Source organism: Macrotis lagotis, chromosome 1 (assembly GCF_037893015.1).
Source record: "Macrotis lagotis isolate mMagLag1 chromosome 1, bilby.v1.9.chrom.fasta, whole genome shotgun sequence".
Taxonomy (NCBI): domain Eukaryota; kingdom Metazoa; phylum Chordata; class Mammalia; order Peramelemorphia; family Peramelidae; genus Macrotis; species Macrotis lagotis.
In genome coordinates this window covers 931,322,859-931,347,637 of record NC_133658.1, presented here as the reverse complement: position 1 = coordinate 931,347,637, position 24,779 = coordinate 931,322,859, and the positions used below count along the sequence as shown (strand labels likewise).

Here is a 24,779-nt window from a genome sequence, read left to right as displayed (position 1 = left end):
GTTCAGACAGTCTTCATTTCCAAGGCTGACTTTCCCCACCCTGGTAGGGAGGGGTTCTCTGCTCTGAGGGCACTCCTGTGGGACCTGCCCCTCCATCAGTCTTCCCAGACTACCTTGTGCTCAGAGGGACTTGAGGGAAAAAAAGAATTTCAGAGTAGCTTGTTTTGGGGATGAGTTAGGAAATCCACTGGAGTTGAGTTGTCTTTTTTTTTAAAAAGGATTTTGCAGGGCAAATGGGATTAAGTGGCTTGCCCAAGACCACACAGCTAGGTAATTATTGTCTGAGGCTGGATTTGAACTCAGGGACTCCTGACTCCAGGGCCAATGCTCTATCCACTACACCACCTAGCCACCCTTGAGTTGTCACTCAATAAAAGGACTCTTGTTTTCCTGAGAGCCCACTCTATGAATGCCTTAGGCCCAGACCCCCCTCCCCCGCCCCAGTAAATCTTCTTAGGTCAACCTCCTGCCCCAGAGGAGAGGAGACAGACTTCCCTGCTCCTCTGGCCTCCTCCTCCCTCCCCAGCTCAGTCTGCAGAGGACCCAGGCCCGGCCCAAGGAGGGAGCCTGGAACCAGAGGCAATGGCCCCTGGGTGCCCCAGCCCCCCAGCCCAGGTGAGTGCTTGTCCTAGACCTGGCCAGCATCAGCCACTGAGGCCACATCACTAGACATAGAGGATGCTCTAGGAAGCTGCCAGTGCCTCACGGATGGATCATTTCCTTATGAAAATAGGCATGAGATAACATTCGAGAGAACCCGCCTGCCCTGCTCTCTGCTTCTGGGGTTCAAATTGAGTCAAGGGCAACAAGTGTCTCCGGCACTGATCCCTCTTCCCCCAAATTGCTCATTCTAATTGCTCATTAAATTCTCATTCCACTGGACTCTCAAGGATGGCCATTTCCCTCCTTAGTGTCTAGTCCTCAGAGATCATGTCCTTGTTTCCTTTGGCTCTACCTAGCCCCCAATCCATACACACAACTTTTGGAAGGGGGCACATTTTGGTAACCAAACTGTCCCTTGTGTCAGCTGAAAGTCCAGGGAAATGCCTTCCCTCTGAATCTCTTCATCCATCCATCCATCCATCCATCCATCCATCCAATGACTAGATAAACAATGGTCATTATTGTATTCTTTATCTCATCTTTCTGAGACCTAGGAAAGACCTTAGCTCCAAAAAGGCCATGACTTCCCACTGCATTCAGGGTCATCTCCAGTTGTCCTGATCCATATCTGCCCATTGACCATGGCTGGCTCCTAAAAAGAAAGTGTAGCTGGTGCCTCTGCATAGCGCCTTCTCCCTTTATTGCTTGTCATGACATCACTTCCCTGATGTCATGGTCTTCTGGAGAAGGAAGAGCAAACATCAATTCATCAACATCTCATAAGATGGAAATTGGACTAGACCTACAATGGCATCAAAAGGGGACTAAGCTTGCTACAGAGTTAAGTCACAAAAAGGAGTCGGTGTTGTTCACTAGATTCCCACAATTCCCTCACTCCCTAAGGTGCTCAACAAGCTCCACTCATTTTAACCCTTAGTATTTCCAATTTGAGCAACCCCAACACACCAGTGGGGCAGCTAAATAAGTGTCCTGGAGAGAGTGCCAGGCCTAGAGTCAGAAGCACCTGAGTTCAGATCCTTACTCAAACTCTTAATGGATATATGATGATGGACAAGTGCCTTAACCCTGTACACATTTGGCTTCTTAGGTTACTTCTATTCACTTAACTCCTTTAAATTATTTTAGTTTTCAGGCCCATTTAGAAGTCCTCTAGCCAATTTGAGTAGGAGAATCAGGTGTTCATTGGTAACTAAGAATACTGTAGTCAAATGCCAAAATAGCTGCTTGGCTGTGTTGACTACTCCATTATCCCTTCAGTTCTGTCTCAGGTTACTGGACTCATGTCATACTTTGTATTCAACCAATCAAAACACTCGTGTTACTGGGACTATGAGAAATAGCCAAATTATACCTACTATTCTCATTTTTCCTAGTGTTCCATTCATTCCCCTATCAGTGCTAGAATTTTGAAGGGAAATTTAGCAAAGATAAGAGAGTTGTGATTTCAAGGGATTTATTCTGGAAGAAGTTAGTACAGTCCCTGTTATGTCAGTGAGTTCATGAGTTGTAGCATCCCCTCTGGTGGGATAACTTTTTTGAGATGCCAGTGGGATAGGAGCCCAACATCTTCCTTTGGTAAGAGAGCTTTGAAATTACACTATGACCAAGCAGGATTTATCCAAGAAATGCAGGGATGGGTTAATATTAGGAAAGCTGTCAGGATAATGGAACATATCAATAGCAAATCTAACAGAAATCATATGATTACCTCAATAGATGCCGGAAAAGTCTTAGACAAAATACAGCACCCATTTCTGCTAAAAACACTAGAGAGCATAGGAATAAATGGGCGGATACTCATGTCATTTTGCAGCTGGTCTCAATGATTCCCTGGGGGTGAGGAGGTCCTTGATACAGCTCTGGTTCTTTTTATTTTTTATTTTTAAAATTTTCTTTAATTTATTTACACATTACTGAAACATTCTTGTTTAAGAGGAAACATAATACCCCCTTCCCCACAAAAATCGGGTTTTTTAAATGAGAAATTCACAGAGCTTTCTGACCCAGGAAGGTAAGAAGAAAAAGAACCTTTATTACAGAGCTTAGGGCTGTGCTGAAAATTGTCCAGTTCAGTTTTTCTATGAAGGTTAAGAAAATCCTTAAGAAAAGTAGTCTGGTGAAGGAAAGAATGCTGGTTACTATAGCAACTGGGCTGTTACTATAGCAACAGAGGCAGCACCAAGAAGAGGGAAGGTGGGCTTTGTCAAAGAGCCTTTGGGGGAGGGATCCTGTGGAGTCGGGGACAGCCTGGGAGGTACCAGGGAGGGACTAAGGAGTGATTTAATGAATGAAAGAAGCTTGTATTTCTAAGCATGTCTGAGTTTGCAGAGTTTTGGGTGAACCACCAATTCTTATATTAAGCTTAAGCAGCTTAACTGAGATATCAGCTTGAGTGGGGGTTAGGGTCTTTGTGTTAACTCAAAGGAACCTCAAGGAATTGATGTATAATTGAGCGAGTCTGGTGAGCTAACTGGGAGATACTACTTTTTATAAAAATAAATGCTAGGGGCAGCTAGGAGGCACAGTGGATGTCGAGCCAGCCCTGAGTTCAGGTTGGGTCTCAGACACTTAATGATTGCCTCACTGTGTGACCTTGGGCAAGTCACTTGACCCCACTGCCTTGCATTAAAAAAAAGAATAAATACTAGACTAATACATGCAGGGGTCCAGCTTCTGCGGGTTCCTTGGAACCTGACAGTCGGGATAGAATCGGTGAAATGAGTTGAGTCAACAAAGGGGGTAAAGGCAGGAACAGGTTGACTGACTGTCAGCTGCTTGGATTTACTTTTATAGTCTCAGAATCATGCATGTTTCAAGCAAGCAAGCTGAGATCATTTCCTTGGTTACAAGAGTGTACAATTTTTATCATCAATCATATAATTCATGTGTTACAAGTTTTAATCATGTGATTACAAGTTTAATTAATAATCATATAGTTAATTGATTTCTTTTCCCTACTCAGACCATGATGACCTCAGCCTATCTGTTACCTTATTTATTACTACATTGTAGAATTGTTAATTCATTTAAAGTTATTAACTAAGCAATTCTTTTAATGGAAAGTTTTCTTTTATATTTTTTGTATAAGTAATGTTTTTCGATACACTTCCTTAACAATCTATAGTGAGGGTCTTTATGTTTGTCCACCCATCTGTTAACTCTTACAATAACCAATTTTTCTTTCTGGCCTTGTTGGTAGAAGCCACAGTTTCTGTGACTTTTTTATTCTTTCCCATGAAACTAAGGCTGCTGGAGTTCACATATCAGTCACCTGTACTAACTATTCTTTCACCATCTTTTTTCATATATTCCTGTGTATGGTAAGGGGGGCAAAACTATTAATTTCCCTGGAATTTTATCTCACCCATCTTGTATCTGTTTTCCCTGTATATATTCTAACATCTCCTTGGAATTCCCAGTGTTGGGTTTTCCAGAGATTTCATAATGTTGAAGCCTTTTGTATGCCTCAGGGAGAGTCAATCCTGTTAAATTTGGACAGAGTTTACAATCTGTTTTATTCAAGGAATTTTTCTGAAATCCTTCCTTTATAGTCATTCCACTATTAGGGTGAGTAAGCTTTGCAATCAATTATAGGCCTATAAATATTGGTATGCATGGAATCCATATATATATTGAAGAAGGAAATGTTGTTCCATCAGGTGGTGTGGCTGCCTTGAGTCTTCTTGCTGCGACTGTGTCAAGCAGCTAAGAGACCCTGACTCCCAACAAATACAAAATCAATATAGAAATACAGAAGGTCTAATAATTTTAAAGGCTTAATTATTTTAGCAGAGTGCCTATAGATACGTTTCTTGCTTATAGGGGATTTGTTAGTAAGGAACATTACAGAGAAAGGAAAGGATTACATTTGTCTCTTAATGCAGGAAAAGGGGTGGGGGATGTTACAATATTTTTTTCTTCTTAATGTTCCCCTGCTTCAGTCTTTGTGACCCCATTTGGGGCTCTCTTGGCAGAGACACTGGAGTGCTTTGCCATTTCTTTCTCTAGCTCATTTTACAAATGAGGAACTGAGGCAAAAAGGGTAGGTGACTGACCCAAAGTTCAGATTTGAACTCATAACAATGAGTCTTCCTGATTCCAGGCCCAGAGCTCTAGCCACAGTGCCAGGTAGCACTCCCCCTGAGGGGTGGCACTTTCTTGGTATCCTCAGCACTTAGCTTCCTGCCTGGCTCATGGTAGGTTATTGATTGCTTAATAAATGCTTCTTGGAGCATTTATTCCAAGAGAATTGGAAGCATTTTCTGGACATAATACCGACTCCAATCACAGAAGGAATGCCATTTGGAATCAAGGCTGACATCTCTTGAGTCAATGTAATTCAAAAGTCTGTCACTTTGATTTTATAATTCTTTTTTTTTAATTTTTGAAAGGCAGTGGGGTTACATGAGTTTCCCAAGGTCACATAGCTAAGTAAGTATTGTGTCTGAGTGCAGATTTGAACTCAGATCTTCCTGACTCCAGGGCAGGTGCCTCACCACTTAGCTACTCCTCATTTTATAATTTTTAGAATCAATGGTCAAATCAAAGTAACATCTTAATTGATGAATGATTTTCCAAAATCAATTCAGTTGAATTCATTTCTGAAGAATCTTACATTGAAAATTCACTTCATCCACCTGTTCTTTTGACATTAGACTGAATTCAGAGTAGAATAGAGTCATTATGATCCAATTACATTAAATTCTTATTTTTGCCCTCCTCAACCTATATGGTCTTTTTTTTTTAGGTTTTTGCAAGGCAAATGGGGTTAAGTGGTTTGCCCAAGGCCACACAGCTACGTAATTATTAAGTGTCTGAGACCGGATTTGAACCCAGGTACTCCTGACTCCAGGGCCCGTGCTTTATCCACTGCGCCACCTAGCTGCCCCACCTATATAGTCTTAATGCCAAATTTTAATTCTTTTTTAATCCTTTTTCATGATCTCTTCAGGATATAGACCCAGTAGTGGGATTGCTCGATCAAAGGGGATGCACATTTTGATTGTCCTTTGGGCATAATTCCAAATTGCTCTCCAGAAAGGTTGGATCAGTTCACAACTCCTCCATCAAGGCATCATTGCCCCAGAATTTCCACATCCTCTCCAACATCGATCATTATTATCCTGCCTGGTCATATCCCAACAGTTGTATTACCAGGAAACTCCTTGCATAGATATTCTGGTTCTGGGTTTCTGATCTCTAAGCAGGAAAGAGAGGTGGTCCAACATGAACCCAGGCTGAGTTCAAACTGCAATAAAAGATTTTCTCATCATTCTGATAGTTGAAGAAAGACTCCACAGCTTCCTTCTTTTTTTCCTTTCCTTCTTGTCTTCCTGCCTTTCTTCCTTTCCATCCTGTGGTTCTCTGAGAAAAAAAGGCCTGAAAAGATTTCTTGGGATTTATGGGACCCACATCACCCTGGATTTAAGGATTTCAGGCTAAGCCCAGTTAATTCTTATTTGAGCCCTGATTGGTTGAGAGTGAATGTAAATAGCACTCTGAAAGTCTTCCCTCCTTGCTTGATTTTTTTCTGATGCAAATAGAGTATTCTTTGCTTCATTTCTTTTTTAGGTGCCCAAATCACTGAGAAACCTTGAGGGTCTTGTCCTCCCAGTTTTATATCTTTATTTGCTGGCTGGGTAAATCATGGGCCTTGGTGGCCTCTTTGTCTCATCTCTGAGACCTCAAAAAAGTCCCAGGTTTCTGACTGCATTCAGGGCCATCTCCCCTTATCCTGATCTGTATCTACCCATTGGACATGGCTGGCTCCAGAAGAGAGGGTGTGGCTGATGACTTGGCATAACTCCCCCTTCCCACTTGCTTGTCATGGCATCACCTTCTTACAGAAGGAAGGACAAACATCAATTCCTCAACATCTCAAAAAATAGAAATAGAAATTGGACTAGACCCACATGGAATAGACAGGGGTCTAAGCTAGCTCTAGATTTTTTTAGGTCATGAAAAGAAGTCACTGTGGTTTACTAGATTCCCATAATTCCCCCACTCCCTAAGGTGCTCCACAAGCCTCCCTCAAGTTAGCTTGAAACCTTTCCAGTTTACAAGCCCAATGCAACCAGTGGGGCAGTAAGCTAAGTGCCCTAGATAGAGTGCCAGGCCTAGATTCAGAATCACCTGAGTTCAAATCTTACTTGGACTCTTAGCAGCTGTATGAACAAGGCCCTGTTTTACCCCTGTTTACCTCAGTTTCCTCATCTGTAAAATGAGCTGAAGAAGGACTATCCCTCCAGGATCTTTAATAAGAAAAATGGGGGTTTGGGTCACCAGACTACATACTCTCAACAGCAAAATCTTCCCTGCCCCTCCCTTCTCTTTGCTTCCCTTCTCTTCTTCATGTACACGCTCGCCATCTGCCCAAAGAGCCCCTCACTCACTCTCCTTGTTGATCAGCTGTGGGTTCTAGGTTGTGCCCACTTGGCCCTGGTTGGGCCCCGATTAGCTTAGAGTGAAGGGAAATAATAGTTTCTCCTCTGGCCAGAATCTCGGATCATCTTCCCCTCCCAGATTGATGGTTTTTGACTCTGCTAATGAGGCTCTTCTTGGCCGCTGGTCTTTCCCTGCCTTAATCACTGCCAAACCTGAGAATATTATTCTCCCAGTTTAATTTTTTTTGATAAAGCAAAAGTCATTTTTGACCTTACCCTCCTCTCTCTCTCTCTTATCTAAACTATTCTGACCTTGGGAAAATCTAACTTCAAAAGACCCGGGGTCCTTCATTGCAAGCAGGGACATTTCCAGTCTTCCTGATCCATATCTGGCCCCCGCCCCTGGATGGCTCTGAAGATGAAAGTGAGCCTGGTGTCTTTGTAGAGCACTTTCCCCTCACTTCAACCCAATTTCCTTCCAAGTCTTAGGATCAGCTCCCTGAGGTCATGGTCTTCTTCTAGAAGCATGGTCCAACCACAATTAACAATTAGAATGAGCTCATTTATGTCAGACTCAAGAGGACCTCTAAGTTCAGATGCTTTCTAGTGTGCCTCTAGTGTGCCTCCTTTTGCTCATTGAGGCCCTTGGATGTCTATGATCTCCCCAGGCCACTTGCAAGCTTTGGTTCTAGTAGACAGATGACTAGGCCAGGAGGTAGATGTTGGAGGTGGGAGGGGCAGAACCAGCTGATGATTTTCATGAGAGTTGATGCTGATGAGAAAGATGCAGGGGTTCAAGGAATTTGGAAAGACAGCTTTTTTTTTGGCAAGGCAATGGGGTTAAGTGACTTGTCCAAGGTCACACAGCTAAGGAACTATTAAGTATCTGATGCCAGATTTGAACTCAAGTCCTCTGAACTCCAAGGCCAGTGCTCTGTTGACTGGGCCACCTAGCGAACATAAATCCATACTGTCATCTCCATTTTCCAGTAACGTGTGTACCTGAGTTAAAGAAGAAAGTTTCAGACATGGATGTTCTCTGCAAAGAATTCTGACTCAGACTTTCTTCAAAACAAGATTTAGATTTAGGGTTAGGTAATTGGGGTCATGCAGATGAGGGAGATCAGGGAGCAATAATGAATTAATCGGAGTTTTACAGATGAGGATCTACTTTAGAGATTTCATCTTTTCAGAGTAGGGCAAGTATTTATTGTCTTGTTTGTGCCTAGGGGCAGGAATTTCCTGATTTCCTCCTGGGGAGAAAGGTCCTTCCTAAAGATCCAATGAATTTATCAAAATTACTACTAGGAAAAATAAATTGGGTATCTATGCCTCTAAGGTTTATGAAATTAAAACAATTATAAGGAGTTATTTTGTCCAGTTATATGATTAATAAATTAACAAATTAAGTGAAATGGCACAATATTGACAAATATATAAATTGCCTTTGCTAACAGAAGACCAGGACATCAGGGAGGTATACAAGTCAATTGGATAAGCCACAGCTTGCTGGGGATAATTTTCATCCAGTGATTAAGTATAGGCAAGAAAGATGTGGCAAAGAGACCAAGAATCACCACTTTTGCTTTTTTTAAAAAAAAGCAAACTGGGAGGCTAAGAACCTACCAGATAAGAAAGAAATGTAGGAAAGAACAGCCTCTTTAGCCTAGTTTAAAGAAAATCAATCTGGGAGAGGAAGACCTTCAGGGATTCTGGCCAGCATAGAAGTAATTCCTGCTTTCAATCAATCTAAGCCAATGAGAACCCCAAGAATAATCAACCTAAGACACTTTGTTGGTCAATCATCATAATTGACCCTATCAAAAATAAAGGTTATAGGACCATAGGATTATCTCAATAGATGCTGAAAGAGCCTTTGACAAAATAAAGCATCCTTTCCTATTAACACTAGAGAGAAGAATAAAGGGAGTTTTCCTTAGAATAGTAAGCAGTATCTATTCTGAAAGTGAGATTTCTTTAATATTATCTATATATATATATATATATATCTGATAGAATATTATCTTCTCAAACTCTATTTAAGGTTTATAAGTCTGAATGCTTCCTTGTACCCTCAACATCTGTGTCTCTCTAGTTATTCTCTCTGTGTGAAACCTGGTCCACCTCAAAGGCCATCTACTAATTTGGCTTTCCCAACAATTAGACAAAGTCATCTTGAGAATTCAAAAAACTGCTCTGGTTCTCTCTGTGAGACTTAGATCAATTCTTATACTTATGACATTTTGGAAATTGAAAAATCCCAATATCGTGTATCTCTATAACATATCTATTCCCAACATAAAGTATCAAGTTGAATAGGAGACACAAGGCCCTATACTAATTGAATCCTTGTCATTTCTGATATGGATGGGCATGAGGTTCATAAAGTAATGGCATCTTTATATACTGGTATATAAACTAATTGGCTGGCCATGAAAACATTAAAAATAAGATATTAAAATAAAATGACAAAATATGTTAGCCATGAACTTTTCTTTTCTAAGATTACCATAAATCTTTAGGTGGAGGACTTCTATCCAAGATGATCACCCTGAGGAGAATGAGAGAGAGAGAGGGGACTATTTATCCAAGAACAAAGGACAGGGGAAACCATTACTCTCCTTAATTGCTGGACCATATAAAGGTTGTACAATATTAAGTTCCCCAATTGCTCCTCCAAGATTATCATCCTTATTCCGTACTCTCTGATGAATTATCTTTAAGTATCATGAACTTAAGACAAGTTTTCAGCATCCTGATCATTGGCTTCCTGAGCTTGTCATTAGCATAGCCAGAGAGAATCAGGAGAAAAGGACAGGACTTATGTAGGAGTACAGGTCATAACCTGCAGATGTTTAGGGGTCAATGACGTTATAGTGAAAAGATATTCAGGGGGTAACAAAGTCTCTTATTGGGGAGCAAAGAGCTAATAGTTTGTTATCATGTTGTGCTCCTGCCTCTGTTTCCCTATCCATGTAGGATCCTTCTGAAGGTGGGGAATCTATCTATCGGACAGAGATAGTGGTCAGGTGGTTGTAACAATTTCAAGATCTGGTTATAAGGGGGGATAATCTCAGACCTGTTTCCCAGAGAAAGTAGCAAAGAATGTTACAAAAGACATATTTTTTTCAGAATAACAAATTCAGTAAAACTCATGATGAAAGGCCAAGAATTCAACTATTTGCTTTCTGCCTAGTATTAATACAGCAATATTGTAATATTTGAACTGTTTTGGGAGGAATCCCTCTGTTTCTTCCACATAAAACTGTGCAAAATGTTCTATTTTTAATTATTCTGTTTTTTTCTGTGATTTTTTTACCTCTCTCATTTACTATCTTACACTTTGAATTTTCTGCTCTCTTTTTTGCAATGAGATTTGCTAAGGGCTTTGTCAATTTTATTAGTCTTTTCAAAGGCTTATCATTTAGTTTTAGTTGTCATCGCCTTGATTTTTTTATTTTTTGTGGATCTGTTTCCCTTTCAATTGATTTATCTCTCTATTAACACAATGCCGGATAGTTTCAGGGAATTGCTCTTTTAGACTGTAGTTTGAGGTCTGCCGGTGCTGCTCCCACTATGTCCTCACTGTCTTTCGTCGTTTCCCTTGATTTTTCTAGCTCTTTGGTTTTTCCCAATGAATTTTATTGTGATTTCAGGTAACTCTCTAAAATGTCCCCTTTATAATTTGATTAGTCAGGGAATTAATTCTAGCTCCTGTATGTCATATTTTATTTATATGAGTAATTTGATATAGAAATCATAATCTGTAATCTCTGTAAGAAACCAATAAACTTCTTCTTTGTCTTTATGAGAAGAAACTCTTGTGGGGGAAAGTTCAGGTTTTTTATCTCTGTTATGGGGTTAAAATCTACAATGAAAAAAGTTGAGGCAGAGCTTCAAGCCATTAACAGTTTATGAAAGGCTCCATGCCCCTTGTATTTAAATGAACCACAGGTCTTCCTCCTTCCCTGGGGGTGGAGGACGGCTGAGAGAGGCACTTGAGGAAAACAGGTTTGGAGCAGCTTCTGATCAGAGTGAATTAGTGAATCAATTTGAGTTCAGTGAACTTTCACTAAAGGTTCGACCTTCTTTTAATGATGATGATGAGTGACTCAAAAGGAACTATTTAAAAATTCTTGGACCAAAGCTATAAATTCCTCATTTGCTCAGAAGTAAAATAATAAAATAAAAGGAAATGGAAGATGAATTCTGGATTACAAGTAGACCATAAATCAGATTTGTTTTTAAATGAATTTAACATATTTTATTTTTCTCCAATTTAAAACCATTGTAAACTTTTTTTTTTACTTTAGAGTTTGAAATAGTATCCCTCCTTGCCACCCCTCATGCCCCCTGAAACAGTGAGCAACCGGCTATGGATTACGCAATCTTGTCAATCATGTTAGTCATTTTGTTCAGGGGACTCAAATGAAAGAAAAGAAAGTGAAAAATAACTTGCTGCGTGCATTCAAATAATACCGCTTCTTCCTCTGGAGGCGAATACTACACTTCACTAGCCCTTTAGATTAGTCTCGGGTCAGTGTGTTGCTGAGAATAACTAAGCCACTCACAGTTCTGAAAACATTGCTCCTACTGTGTGCGACATGCTCCTGGTTCTGCGCACTCCTCAATGTATCAGTTCATGTCAGTCTTTCCAGATTTTCTAGTCAGATTTTTTTAAAAAAGAGACATCATGATAATGAAAAAGAAAAGGTAAATTTATAGATAGATGAAGAATGGTTCTCAAACATCCAAATCCATGATAAAAAGGAATCCTGTCCTTATGATGCAAATGAAGACCTTCATTTCTAAGCCCATTTGGTCGACATGTCACACTTGAGAAATAGAGATGATCCCTCCCAAGTGTCAGGGTACTTAAGATGTGGCCAACCTCTCCTGTCTGTGGCCTACCAGTTAGCCTATTAACTCATTCTCTTGACTCTTGTTCTCCCAAGGTTCTATCCTTCTAGGGAATGTTCTCACAAAGACGCTGGCAACATTTTCCTGGTGAATTTGCTCAACAAAACCCAAGGTAATAAAAATTGCTTTTTTTAAATGAATGAGCCAACCCTCCCTTTTCCACATTGAAACTCTTCTTTCTTTGTAACAATGTATATAATTAAGGAATACATTCTACAGACCAATGAAAGCAATCATAAAACAAAGGCATCAACTATTGTGGCTAGGATCCAACATTCCAGAATGACCTCCAGTCCTCGGTGAAACAAACAGCTCGCTCCTATTCACTTGCCTTGGAACCACTTCATATCCCTCAGTGTCATCCAGATTCCGATTCCTAGTATCTCTTTACAATCCTGCATCGTTTTATCCAGAGAAGATATCATTTTTGCCATTCAGGAAACAAACGAGATCTTTTCTTTAACTTTATTATCTTTTTAACTCTACACTCATTCCCACAACACCTTGTATTTTCCAACTCCTCAAACAATTCTTTGCGGATTTTTTTATGAGATGTTGCTTATATCAGGACATTTTCTCCTTTTCTTCCCAAAAGATAAGCCTACTTTAGAAATTGAATAAATACTTTCTGAGTCCATAGGAAGACATTTCTCAGCTTTTTCCCCCCAGTTAATCATTAGGTTGTTCATGCCTATAGTTTTAAATGTTGATTTTGACACTGGTCAAGGGTGTGCTCTTCATTGAGACCCCTTCTCTGTGGTTATTTCCTCCTAAATTGGCGTTGGTTAAACTAGGGGAATTGTGAAGTAGCCTGTGACTCTTTCTCGTATCCTCTTTATAACTTAGGAGTTGGTGACATTCAAGGATGCGACTGTGGACTTTACCCGGGAGGAATAAGACCTCCTAGACCATCTTCAGAAAGAGTTGTACAAAGAGTCATGTCAGAGAATGCAGGCAACCTGCTCTCTGTGGATAAGGATGTTTCCCCTCCTAAAAGCTGAGCCTCTCTTCCCTAGAGTGCAGGGTTTGGAGCATTTGCCAATTATTAGAAAGAGAAAAATGCTGGTCTCCTGTGTCTAAGAGACAAGGTCCTGTTCTGCTGTCCATTGTCCCCTAAAAGGTGTGTGATAGGAACCTGAGGGTTTCCTTTGTCCCTTATCAAGCTTTAGGTAGCTTCAGGTCAAAGATTAAATCAGTGTGAAAGTATCTCAGTGGTGGAACTAATCTCTTATCAGCACTGACTGGGAGAACAGATACATATGTCTGACTATATGCAAGACCCTTTCCCTAATTAGAACTAAATTACAAATTTCTCTCCAAGCCCAAACTGAACTGATTCTTCATATCCAAGGGTTTCTAGTTCCCCAAGAAGATGTGATGTCTCATGTTGAAGAAAGAGAAGCATCCTGGATGCTGGAGCAAGAAGGCCTGAGGAGTCGCTATCCAGGTGAGTGAGGTGAAAGCTATCTGGAGAGAATTGGATGGAAATAGAAAGAACACATTTTTCTCTGTGGTTTGCTCTAAATGAGTTCATAAAAATACAGTTAAAAGTTGGAATAATATTGACAGTATCCTTTTCAGATCAGGATACATTACAATTATATTTAATAAGGGATCAAGGAAACATAGATTAAAAATTCATTGTAGATTAAATAACCCAGTCTTAGAAAAATGAGTTAAAAAAACAAATCATGGAAACAATAATTTCATTAAAAAGATTGACAATAATGAGAAGACATATCAAAATTTGTGGACTACATCACAGACTGTGATTAGAGGAAAATTTATATCTTTGATTGCTTATATCAGTAGAATTCCAAAAGAGTATGCAAAGAATTGGATATGCAACTGAAAAAAACTAAAAACAAATTTAAAATTCCTGATTAAACCCTAAATTGAAAATCCTAAAAGTTAAATTTGAGATTATAGAAATTGAGTGTTAAAAATGTTGATTAACTAAAATTAGAAGCCGGTTTTATTTAAAAAAACAGATTAACTATTGAGTTCTGTTGATTTTTAAAATAGGAGAAAACCAAAGCATTAGTATCAAAAATGAAAAGGGTGAATACACCACTAACAAAGATGAAATGAAAGCAAATATAAGGAGTTATTTTGCCCAATTATATGAAACAATCCAACAATTTACATGAAATGAAAGAATATTTACAAAAATATAAATTACCTCAAGGAAACAGCATATCTAAGTAGACCTATCTTACAAAAAGAAATTGAACAGAACACATATATGAGCTCCCTAGAAAGCATGGATACGTGTAGATTGCTGTGTTTGGATAATCAGTGGTTTTCAAGTTGTGTCTTGCTTTCTTCTTCCATTCTTGATCATTCTAGTGATTAAATTCTTTAGAATGTGAGTTTCCTGAGGGGCTGTTGTTGTATGATTTCAGTCATGTGAGACCCTTTTTAATCTCATTTGGGGTTTTCTTGGCCGAAATACTGGAGTATTTTGCCATTTCCTTCTCCAGCTCATTTTAGAAATGTGGAAAAAGGCAAAGTGACTGGCCCAGGATCTTACCACTAGTAAGTGTCTGAGTCCACATTTGAATTCATCACAACAAATCTTGCTAGCCCAAGGCTCCATCCACTGTGTCAGGTAGTCCTTACTGCCCGGGAAGGACTCTTGAATCTCTTTTTGTATCTTAAGCACTTAGCCTCCTGCCCAGCTCATAGTAGCTCATTGATTGTTTAATGTATTCTACTTGAATTACCATGATTGAGTCCCCACTTCAAAAGAATTTGAGGCATTTTCTTAGGATAGGACAATATTGATTCCAACTAAGGAAGGTATGATATTGTCAATCAAGGCTGGGATCTGAGGAGACTGAGGCAAATCAAAGGTCCATCACTTCCCTACATACATATATTGTTTCAGGTGGGAATTTATACTTTTTATAATCAGTGGTCAGACAATCACCAGGTGAAAGTCACTTCTTTATTGCAGAATTGTTGGCCCCAAATCCCTAGAGTAGAAACATGAAGTCCAAAGGTAACAGAAACAATGCTACATATTTAAACCATCATCATGGTTCGATGACCTCCATTCTGAATTCTCTCACAGGAAAAATCACTTCAGAGTGGACCAGAGTCATTCTGATCCAGTTACCCTGAATTCTTGTCCTTCCAGTCTCTAACCCCATGACCTCCCTGCCACATGTGAAATCTATTCAGCCTGAAGATCTACTCAAAGGGCCAAAGATGCCAATAGGAGGCTTTCCATAAAATTGATTTAGGCCAATGAAATCTGTGTTTCCAGTTACAAACCCTCTCCAGAACCCCATTTTCCCTGAGTTCCCCTTAGTACCAGACCCTCAGAGGACAGGGACCCTGAATTTCAGTGAGTCTGGCACCCCCATTTTATCTGGGCAGCTTTCTGTTGAGGTTGGGGACAGGGGAGTGGAGGAGCAGGGAGGGGGAGATAGGGGAGGAGCCTCCCTGAGAAGAGCCCAGCCTGGTGGGGAATGGCCAGGAGAGTTCTAGGAGGGCCCTGAATCTGGGAAAGCAGGAAGACTGGATTCTATGGTCCTCAGGGGGTGGGGACAACAATGGAATTCCAACTTTGGGGGGCTAGTTTGGGGCCAGGGTGGAGTCTTGGACACAAGAGGCTTCACCCCATTAGACAAAACTGTTAGTGGAAGAGAGCAAGGAGGGAGCGGATCCTGAAGTTCAGACCCAGGCTATGATGGGAGAACACCTTGGGGCTGGCAAGGGGGTGGGGTGGGGCTGGAGCCAGGAGGATCCCCCAGAGCAGCTGTGCCCCCAGCCAGGTTTTCTGCCTTTGGGAGCCCATGCTGTGCGTGCAGGTCCCAGGTAGGCTGAGGCTCCTGAACCTCTGTCCCCTCCTTGTTCCCTTGGCCTTCTGCTCTGACCTAATGAATGTCCTCAGGGTCCCTGGAGCCATCCCACCACTCCCCAGCCTAGGCCTTGGAGCAGTCGCCACCCCGACTCTTTCCCAGACCCCAAATCACTTCTCACAGGTCTGGGCACCCCCCCACACACACATTTGTCATTAGCTCACCCTTTCTGGAACTTCAGCCTTTGCCCACAGGGACCCAGGCCTTCCTGCTTTTAGCCCACTCATTGACCCCACCTTTGTGGTCTCCCTGAACCCCTCCACCCCCTCCCCAAGTTCCCCCTTCAGATTCAACCTGTGGAAGAATCCCCAAGTTCTAGTCTCCTCCCCAAAGATCCCCCTTTCCTGATCCCAAGCCTAAGCTCTACTAGGGGGTCCCCGAGTTGTCCCCACCCCCTGAGGACCATAGAATCCAGTCTTCCTGCTTTCCCAGATTCAGGGCCCTCCTAGAACTCTCCTGGCCCTGGACCTCCCTGCAAGGACCTGGATTAGCTTGGCTTGGCCCCCACCCTTCTCTCAGAGGTCTCAGGGCTGAATTCCAGACCAGGTTTGTCTCCCATCTCCAGCTTCCCTGGAGGCTCCCACCCAGAGGCCTCCCCACCCTGCCCCTGCCCTGGCTTCCTCCCTCCTAGATCCAGCCAATGTCTAGGTAATATCTGGGTGCTAGTTGGGGATAGGGGATGCTGGGAGGCCAGAGGACCGGGGGAGAGGGAGCTCTAACCCAGGGGCCCCTGAAGCTCTGACTGGTCCCATCCCATCTGAGATCCCAAAGCCCCTTCTGTCTCCTGGGTCTCTGTAGGAGGATGGGGAGGAGGGGAAGGCAGAAGAGAGGGAAGGTCTTCCTATTCAGACAGACTTTATTTCCAAGACCCTCCTCCTGTTAGTGGAGTCTGCCCTGAGGAAAAGGCCTGGGCCTTTCTAAGCACAGCTAGACCTCACCTCCAGGAAATATTCATAGGCCAACCTCCTGCCCCAGAGGAGAAAGGACAGGCCTCTGTGCCTCTGGCCTCCTCCCTCCCCAGCCCAGTGTGTAGAGGACCAAGGCCTGGCTTAAGGAGGGAGTCTGGAACCAGAGACAATGGCCCCTGGGTGCCCCAGCCCCCCAGCCTAGGGGAGTGTTTGCCCTTCTAGACCTGACCAGCCTCAAACATCAAGGCCATATCCCTAGACATAGAGGATGTTCTAGGAAGCCGGCAGTGCCTCATGGATGGATCATTTCTTTATGGAAACAGGTATGAGGGGCAGCTAGGTGGAGCAGAGGATAGAGCACCAGCCCTGGAGTCAGGAGGACCTGAGTTCAAATCTGTCTCAGACACTAAATAATTACCTAGAGATCTTGGACAAGTCACTGAACCCCATAGCCTTGTTTAAAAAAAAACCCAAAGGAAAATAAGCATGAGATAGAATTTAGTATGAATACTCATGCCCTGCTCTCTGCTTTTGGGGTTCAAACTAAGTCAGTGGCATCTGGTGTCTCCAGTACTGACTCCTCTCCCTCCCAAATTGCTGCCCCCTCCATTTTTGGTTCAGTTCTCTCTCATTCCGGTGGACTTCCAAGGATGACTATTTCCCTCCTTAGTTTCTGGTCCACAGGGATCGTGTCCTTGTTTCCTTTGGGTCTACCTAGCCCCCCTCTAAACACACAGCTTTCAGGAGGGGGCATATTTTGGGAGTGAAACTCTTCCCTTGTGACAGCTGAAGGTTCAGGAAACCCCTTTCCACTAAGTCTTGTAGCACAGAGCCCTGAAGGCCTCCCAGCTTCTGCCTTGGCAGTGCAGTCAGCAAAGCAGACAGTGACCTCCTGAGGCTGCGCAGGCCCCCCAGCCTTCCCAGGCCTCTCTGAATCCCTCTCCTTTACCAGGTCTCAGGTCCAGTCAGCAAGGAATGAGGCCCTACTGTGTGCCAGCACTGTTCAAACCTTCAGTGACCACAAAGGAACATACCTGCCCCCAGGGAGCTCCCAGTCTACTGGGCAGAGAGCCTGACAGCACCAGTGTCCAAATAAACTCTACATAGGGGAGGGGGCAGGTCCTCTGAGAGTGAAGACTGCCAGCTTCAGGGAGCAGGGAAATCCCTTTGGCAGAAGGGGAGATGAGAAAGTCCTTGGAAAGCCCAAGGCAGGTGATGTGAGGAGGTCCTGAGGAATGGTATAGGAAGCATGGAAAGGGTGACAGGCCCCCAATGGGAGCCCCCTGAGGCACATTAGACATTTTGTCTTATTTTATCCTGTTGCAAGAATTGTCAGGGTCCTACCTAGAGGCAGCCAGGCATGTTGGATGCCATTTTGGATCCATCAGCATCATCTAGAGGAGCTGGACCCAAGTGACCTTCAATGTCACTTATGTTTAAATTATTTCACAGATGTAAATTGTCTCCTCCAAAGGAGAGTTTGGGGGGAGATCAGGAAGTACGGAAAAAGTGAATGAAAAAGAAAGGATGACAGAACAGAAGTGTTCCTGGGCCTTTAGTTGAGGATGTATTTTTCCCCCAGTCAGTTATTTAATTAGCATTCATTATACTATTAATGAGTTCCTTGGAGACCAATGGACTGAGTGGGGGTTCAGTGGGAAGTTCACCCAGGTTCAGGAATGTTGAAGTTCCAAACAGCTGAACAGCCGAGAGAGAGGTTGGGCTTGACTTTGGGCCCGAAAGGAGGAAAGGGATGATTCTGGAGACTCTGGGGCTGGTGGCAGGGGAAGGGAGGTCTCCAGGACTAGGAGGACTCTCTGAGATGAGATCCATCTGTGGTTCTCCATTGGAGCTGAGATTGGGTCTGCCTTCTGGAAGCCAGGAGGCCTGTGTCTCTGGGTCAGGGAGGAAGAGGAGAGAGTGAAGTAGAAGACTGGAAATTCCTGTGATCCTCGCCCAGGGCCCCATAACAGGAAAGGGTCTGGGGCCTCAGTAGCTGGGTAGGGTGGGGCTCATAGGATTGGAAGCCCACCCAAATGAACTGGCTTAAGCAGGAGATCTAGGAGCTGAGGACACTGCCCTCTGCCAGTCAACTCTTCGGGTGGAGGTTCCATTTAAGAATGCGTTCTGGATGGCATGGGGATCCTCCTGGTTCCCCTTTCCATTGAGCCTCATTCTCCCCTCTCACCTTCTGGTGAGTGTCATCTGAGGCTGACCGGAATATTCTTCCCTCCTGGGCGCAGCTTCTACCTGCCTTCCTTGGCCCTGAATCTCAACCAGATTCCCAGTTACATGCCAAAGGCTTCCAGGACAACAACCTCAACTTCACCCTTGTGTCTCACTTTCTCAACTGTCAGGACCTTGGTGCCCTGTATCTCTGGGCTTAGCTCCTGCTCAGAGATTGCTGTCCTTCCATTATCCCAGGTCCAAAGTGAATGGATAATCCAAAACATGGGACCATGCATGCTCAGTTCTTTGAGTCTTCTATGGAACAGGAGAGCTAGCATGAACAGTGGGGAGAGAAAGAGGCAGAAGGTGGGACTTGCTCAGGGAAGGGACTGGTGAAGGGAAAGTGGAGAGCGTCTCTCACTTAATCATGAATTAGAGAGGGATCACTAGGATGTATGGAGCCCATGGAGGAGAAAGAAGGCTGGGGGCAGGGGGGACAGACCAATTCTTCTCTTGGGATCTAGTCATTAACCTCTCCAAATCATCTCAAAGGCCTGGTCCCAAAGGCATTTGGATGATCTTGTCTGGAGCTGAGCTCTAAATTTCACCCATTCTAGGAACAGAATCCTTGAATCTGCATCTCCTAGGAGGTCTCTCCTGAGTCCACACATAAGCCTAGGATGTGAATTTTATTCACTCTGTGATGTAAAGTGGTTCGGATAGGATAACTTGTGCTCCTTTGATTTCCGGAGTGGTTTATACATGACTTCCAGGTTCCCCTTTGCAATTCTTGTTCCTGAAAAAGGGGCTTTTAGGATGAGGGGGAGAAGGGAAAGGACTGACCAGTAGGACCAGGAAAAGACACACTATTAATATAATACCCTGATCACCATCCTGCACCACCATATCTGAGAAGTCATCTAAACAAAATTACAGCAGGACCAATGCTCTGTGATGGGTGAAAGCAGAAATTCATGGGGAAATAAAAGTTGGAGCTTTTCATCTTATGGATACTGGGAGCTTATTGCAAATCAAATCCCCAGCTTAGGCCCAGCCTCCAAAGTCAGGGGAGATAGAGTTCTTCACAACAAAATGGAATGATCCACAGGAAATCAACCAAGTTACAAGATTGCTGTATCTGATTTCTAACTGAAGGAAAGACTAGGGGCTTTCTCAGTTGGGAGGGAAAGAGTGAACAGGGGCCATTTCCTAAAAACTGAAAAAGAGAGGGCCTTCTTCCTATCTCCAAACTCCTTCCAGTGGTAGTATTCAGAGCCAGCTTCTTCCATAGTATTCTGGATCTGGGTTCTGGTCAATGTCAGCAAGGTTCTGAGGTAAGGGTTTCTAAATTAGGAGCAAGAAGTAGTCTAGCTTGAGAAACCCTGAGGGTCTTGCCCTCCCAGTTTATAGATCTATCTATCTATCTATCTATCTATCTATCTATCTATCTATCTATCTATCATCTAATGACTACATAAGCAATGGTCATTATTGTCTTCTCTATCTCATCTCTCTGTGACCAAGGAAAGAACTTAGCTCCAAAAAGGCCATGACTTCCCACTGCATTCAGGGTCACCTCCAGTTGCACTGACCCATATCTGCCCATTGGCCATTTCTGGCTCCAGAGGAGAAGGTATAGCTAATGATGTCTCCTAAATTCTGCATAGCTCCCCCCACTTGTTTGTCATGGCATCACCTCCCTGATGTTATGGTCTTCTTAGAAAAGGAAGGACAAACATCAATTCATCAACATCTTATAAGATGGAAATTGGACTAGACCTGCAATGGAATAGATAGGGGACCAAGTTAGCTCCAGAATTTTTTAAGTCACAAGAAGGAGTCAGTGTTGTTCACTAGTTCCCATAATTCCCTTACTCCCCAAGGTGCTCAACAAACTCCACTCACCTTAACTTATAGCCTTTCCAATTTGAACAACCACAACACAATCAATGGGGCAGCTAAATAGGTGTCCTGGAGAGAGTGCCAGGCCTAGAGTCAGAAGCACCTGAGTTCAGCTCTATGATCATCGGCAAGTCACTTAACCCTGTTTGCCTCAATTTCTTCATCTGAAAAATGAACTGGAGAAAAAAGGTCAAGCCCCCCAGGATCATTAGCAAGAAAATCCCAAAGGGACTTAGCTTCATCAGAGCATAAACTAAACTACAACACAATCTTGCATCCCCCCACCCCTGCTTATTCTCTTCTCTATTCTTCCTTTCTTTCCTTCATATACATGCACACACTATACCCATAGACTCCTTAAATCACTTCTCCTTGATTGATCAGCAATGGGTCTCAAACTGGACCCACTTAGTCATTGTTTTGTCCCTGATTAGCTTAGGGTGAATGGAGATAGTCATTTTTTTCTGCTCTTGCCCCAGAGACCCTGAGGATCTTTCCCTCTCAGATTGATTTTTTTAATTATAATATAGAGAATATTCTTGGCTATAGGTCTTTACCTGCTATAATCACTGGCAAACCTTGAGTGCCTTACCCTTCCAGTTTGTTGTGGTTTTTTTTGGCAAAACAAAAGTGATCATTCTTGGGGTGGCTAGGTGGTGCAGTGGATGGAGCACTGGTCCTGGAGTCAGGAGTACCTGAGTTCAAATCCAGCCTCAGACACTTAATAATTACCTAGCTGTGTGGCCTTGGACAAGTCTCTTAACCCCATTTCCTTGCCAAAAAAAACCCTAAAAAAAAGTGATCATTCTTGGCCTCTTTGCCTCATCTGTCTCTCAGCTACACTTAAATCACTGCGTGGACATTGTCTCTATCAAACTCTGACTTGGGAAACAGCTCACATTGAAAGACAGGTCTCTCATTGCCTCCAGGGACATTTCCACTGGTCCTGATCCATATCTGACTACTGGACTCACATGGTTCTGGAGGTAAAAGTGAGACTGGTGACTTTATAAATGATGATCCCCTCCCTTCCCTCCCTCCAGTTTATTTGTATATCATGCAATTACCTCCCTGATGTCATGGTCTTTTTGGAGAAACATGGACAAACAACAATTGACCAGAAAAAATGAGATCATTAATGTCAGACTAATGATGTCTCCTAAATTCAGCTTGCTTTCTAATGTGCCTCAGTTTACTCATCGAGTGTAGAGGGCCAGCTCCTGGGAGTGATTTTCACATATCCTTGGTGACCTTTTCCATCAGAGATATGTATATATTATTGCTCATTGTATGGATTTGTTGGCTCTCCAGTGAACCCTGACCTGGGATAGTCTGTGACTCTGGAGGTGGTTGTAAAAGGCTTTTCTGATAGAGAACTATGCAGATTTCTAAGAAGAAATATTGTAAATTTACCCAGGAAATGTGAAACTGGCTCTCCTTTAACCAGTCATTCCTGAGATAAGTTTTTGCTATAAAAAGTCGGAGTTTCCAAAAATAAATTTAGTAGATTCTTGCAACACAACCTTGCCCGTGTGAGTACGCCTCTACTCGACCTGACTCTCATAAGTTGATGTTCAGACCCACACCAGAGCTATCGCGGGCGGTAATTGAGAGCATGGGACCTCTATGATCTCTCCAGTTTTTGTTCTAGTAGATATGACTAGGCCAGGAGGTAGAGCTTGGGGGGAGGAGGAGGGACGAAGCAGCTGGTGATGTTCATCATGGTGAGTGAGGCTGGTGAGAAAGATGTGGGGTTCGGTGCATTTGGAAAGATTTCCATGCAGCTTTTGAGCCAGAGGTGTCAGGGATATGAAAACGTTTTGCCATCACTAGGAATGTTGAAATAGCAAGGAAAATAAGTGGAACTCAGAGTTAGATTTTTGGAGGAAAATCTAGCAAAGATAAAAGAGAGAGTTGTGGGTTTTAAAGGATTCATTCTGGAAGAAGTGAGGGCAGTCCCTGTTATGTCAATGAACTTAGGGGTTTTAGCATCCTCTTTGGTGGGATAACTTTTTGAGGTGCCAGTGGAATGGGAACCCAACATCTTCCTTTGAGTAGATAGCTTGGAAATTATACTATGACTAAGAAGGATTTATCCCAGGAATGCAGGGCTGGGCCAATAATAGGAAAGCTGTCAGGATAATGAAGGATATCAATAACAAATCTAACAAATCATATGATTATCTCAACAGATGTTGAAAAAACCTTTGACAAATTACAGCACCCATTCTTACTAAAAATACTAGAGAGTGTGGGGATAAATGGAAGGACTCTCATGCCATCTTGCAGCTGGTCCCAGGGGAGTCTCTAGAGACAGCTGTGGTTCTTTTTAAATGAGAAATTTGCAGATCTCTCTCACCCAGGAAGGTATGAATAAAAAAGAACCTTTATTACAAAGCTTAAGGTTGTACTGCAAATTGGCCAGTTCAATTTTCCTATGAAAGTTAAGAGAATCCTTAAGAAAAGTAGTCTGGTGAAGGAAAGAATGCTGGTTACTATAGCAACTGGGCTGTTACTATAGCAATAGAGGCAGCCACAAGCTGCCAGTGTATTAGCGCCATGGAGAGCGAATGTGGGCTTTGTCAAAGAAACTTTGGTGGAGGGATCAGCCTTGGAGGTACCAGCGAGGGACTAAGGAGTGACTTAATGAATGAAAGAAGCTTGTATGCTGAAGCGTGTCTGAGGTTGCAGTGTTTGGGGTTAACCACCAAGTCTTATATTAAGCTTAAGTAGCTTCACTGAAAGCATCAGTTTGACTAGGGGCTGTGTAAACTTCAAGGAACCTTAAGGAAGTGATGTATAACTGATAGGGCTTGGTGAGGTAACTTGGAGATACTATTTTTTATAAGCATAAATACTAGGGGCCACTAGGAGGCACAGTGGATAGAGCTCCTGCCCTGGAGTCAGCTGGACCTGAGTTCAAATGTCACCTCAAACACTTAATGATTGCTTAATCATGTGACCTTGGACAAATTACTTGACCCCACTGCCTTGCATAAAAAAGAATAAATACTAATCATATAGATATAAATACTAATAAATAAGTTTATAAATATAAATTTTATATATGTATAAATATAAATTTCACATTCACTAACAAATACTAATCGTATAATCATATAGAAATAAAGGTCTAACAATTTTAAAGGATTAATTATTTTAACAGAGTGCCCATTTGCTTAGATACATTCCTTGCTTATAGATGATTTTTTTAGGTTTTGTTTTGTTTTGCTAGGCAATGGGGTTAAATGACTTGCCCAAGGTCGCACAGCTAGGTAATTAGTAAGTGTTAGAGTCCAAACTCAAACTCAGGACCTCCGGACTCCAGGGCCTGTGCTCTATTCTCTGCATTACCTAGCTGCCCCCAGTTTGTTAGTAAGACACTAAATAATTACTTAGCTGTGTGACCTTCGCCAAGTCATGTAACCTCATTGTCTTGTTTCAAAAAAAAAACTAAAAAAGAAAACAAGCAAGAGATAGAATTCAGTAGGAACCCCCCTGCCCTGCTCTCTGCTTTTGGGGTTCAAACTGAGTCAGTGGTATCTGGCGTCTCCAGCACTGACCCCTCTCCTCCCAAATTTGTTGCTAAATTCTCTCTCTTTCCAGCTGACTCCCAGGAATGAACATTTCCCTCCTTAGTTTCTGGTCCACAGGGATCATGTGCTTGTTCCCTTTGGCTTTACCTAGCTCCTTTCTACACATACAACTTTCAGGAAGAGGGGGGGCATTTTAGTAACTAAACTGTCCTTTGTGGTAACTGAAAGCCTCCTCAATTCCTGTCCTTGGCAATGCTGCTGGCTGAGCAGACAAGGGCCTATTCTAGGACCTCAGTGATTGGGTAGGGTGGGGGTCTTAGCATTGGAAGCCCCCATCCAAGTGGATTGGTTCAAGCAGGAATCCTAGGAGCTGAGGTCACCACCCTCTGCCAGCCAACTCTTCAGGTGGAGGTTCCATTTAAGGCTAGATCATGGATGGCATTGGAATCTTCCTGGCTCCCCATTCCA

General features: G+C 42.7%; 1 protein-coding gene across 1 annotated transcript in view; it reads left to right on the top strand.

Annotated features, from left to right (window-relative positions):
- Nucleotides 1–582: 582 nt before the first annotated feature.
- Nucleotides 583–24,779, top strand: part of LOC141511838 (uncharacterized) — an 84,986-nt gene continuing 60,789 nt past the window's right edge. Inside the window, exon 1 of the mRNA XM_074220870.1 lies at nucleotides 583–615. Coding sequence (XP_074076971.1) covers nucleotides 583–615 — 33 coding nt within the window. The remainder of the gene's footprint in view (nucleotides 616–24,779) is intronic.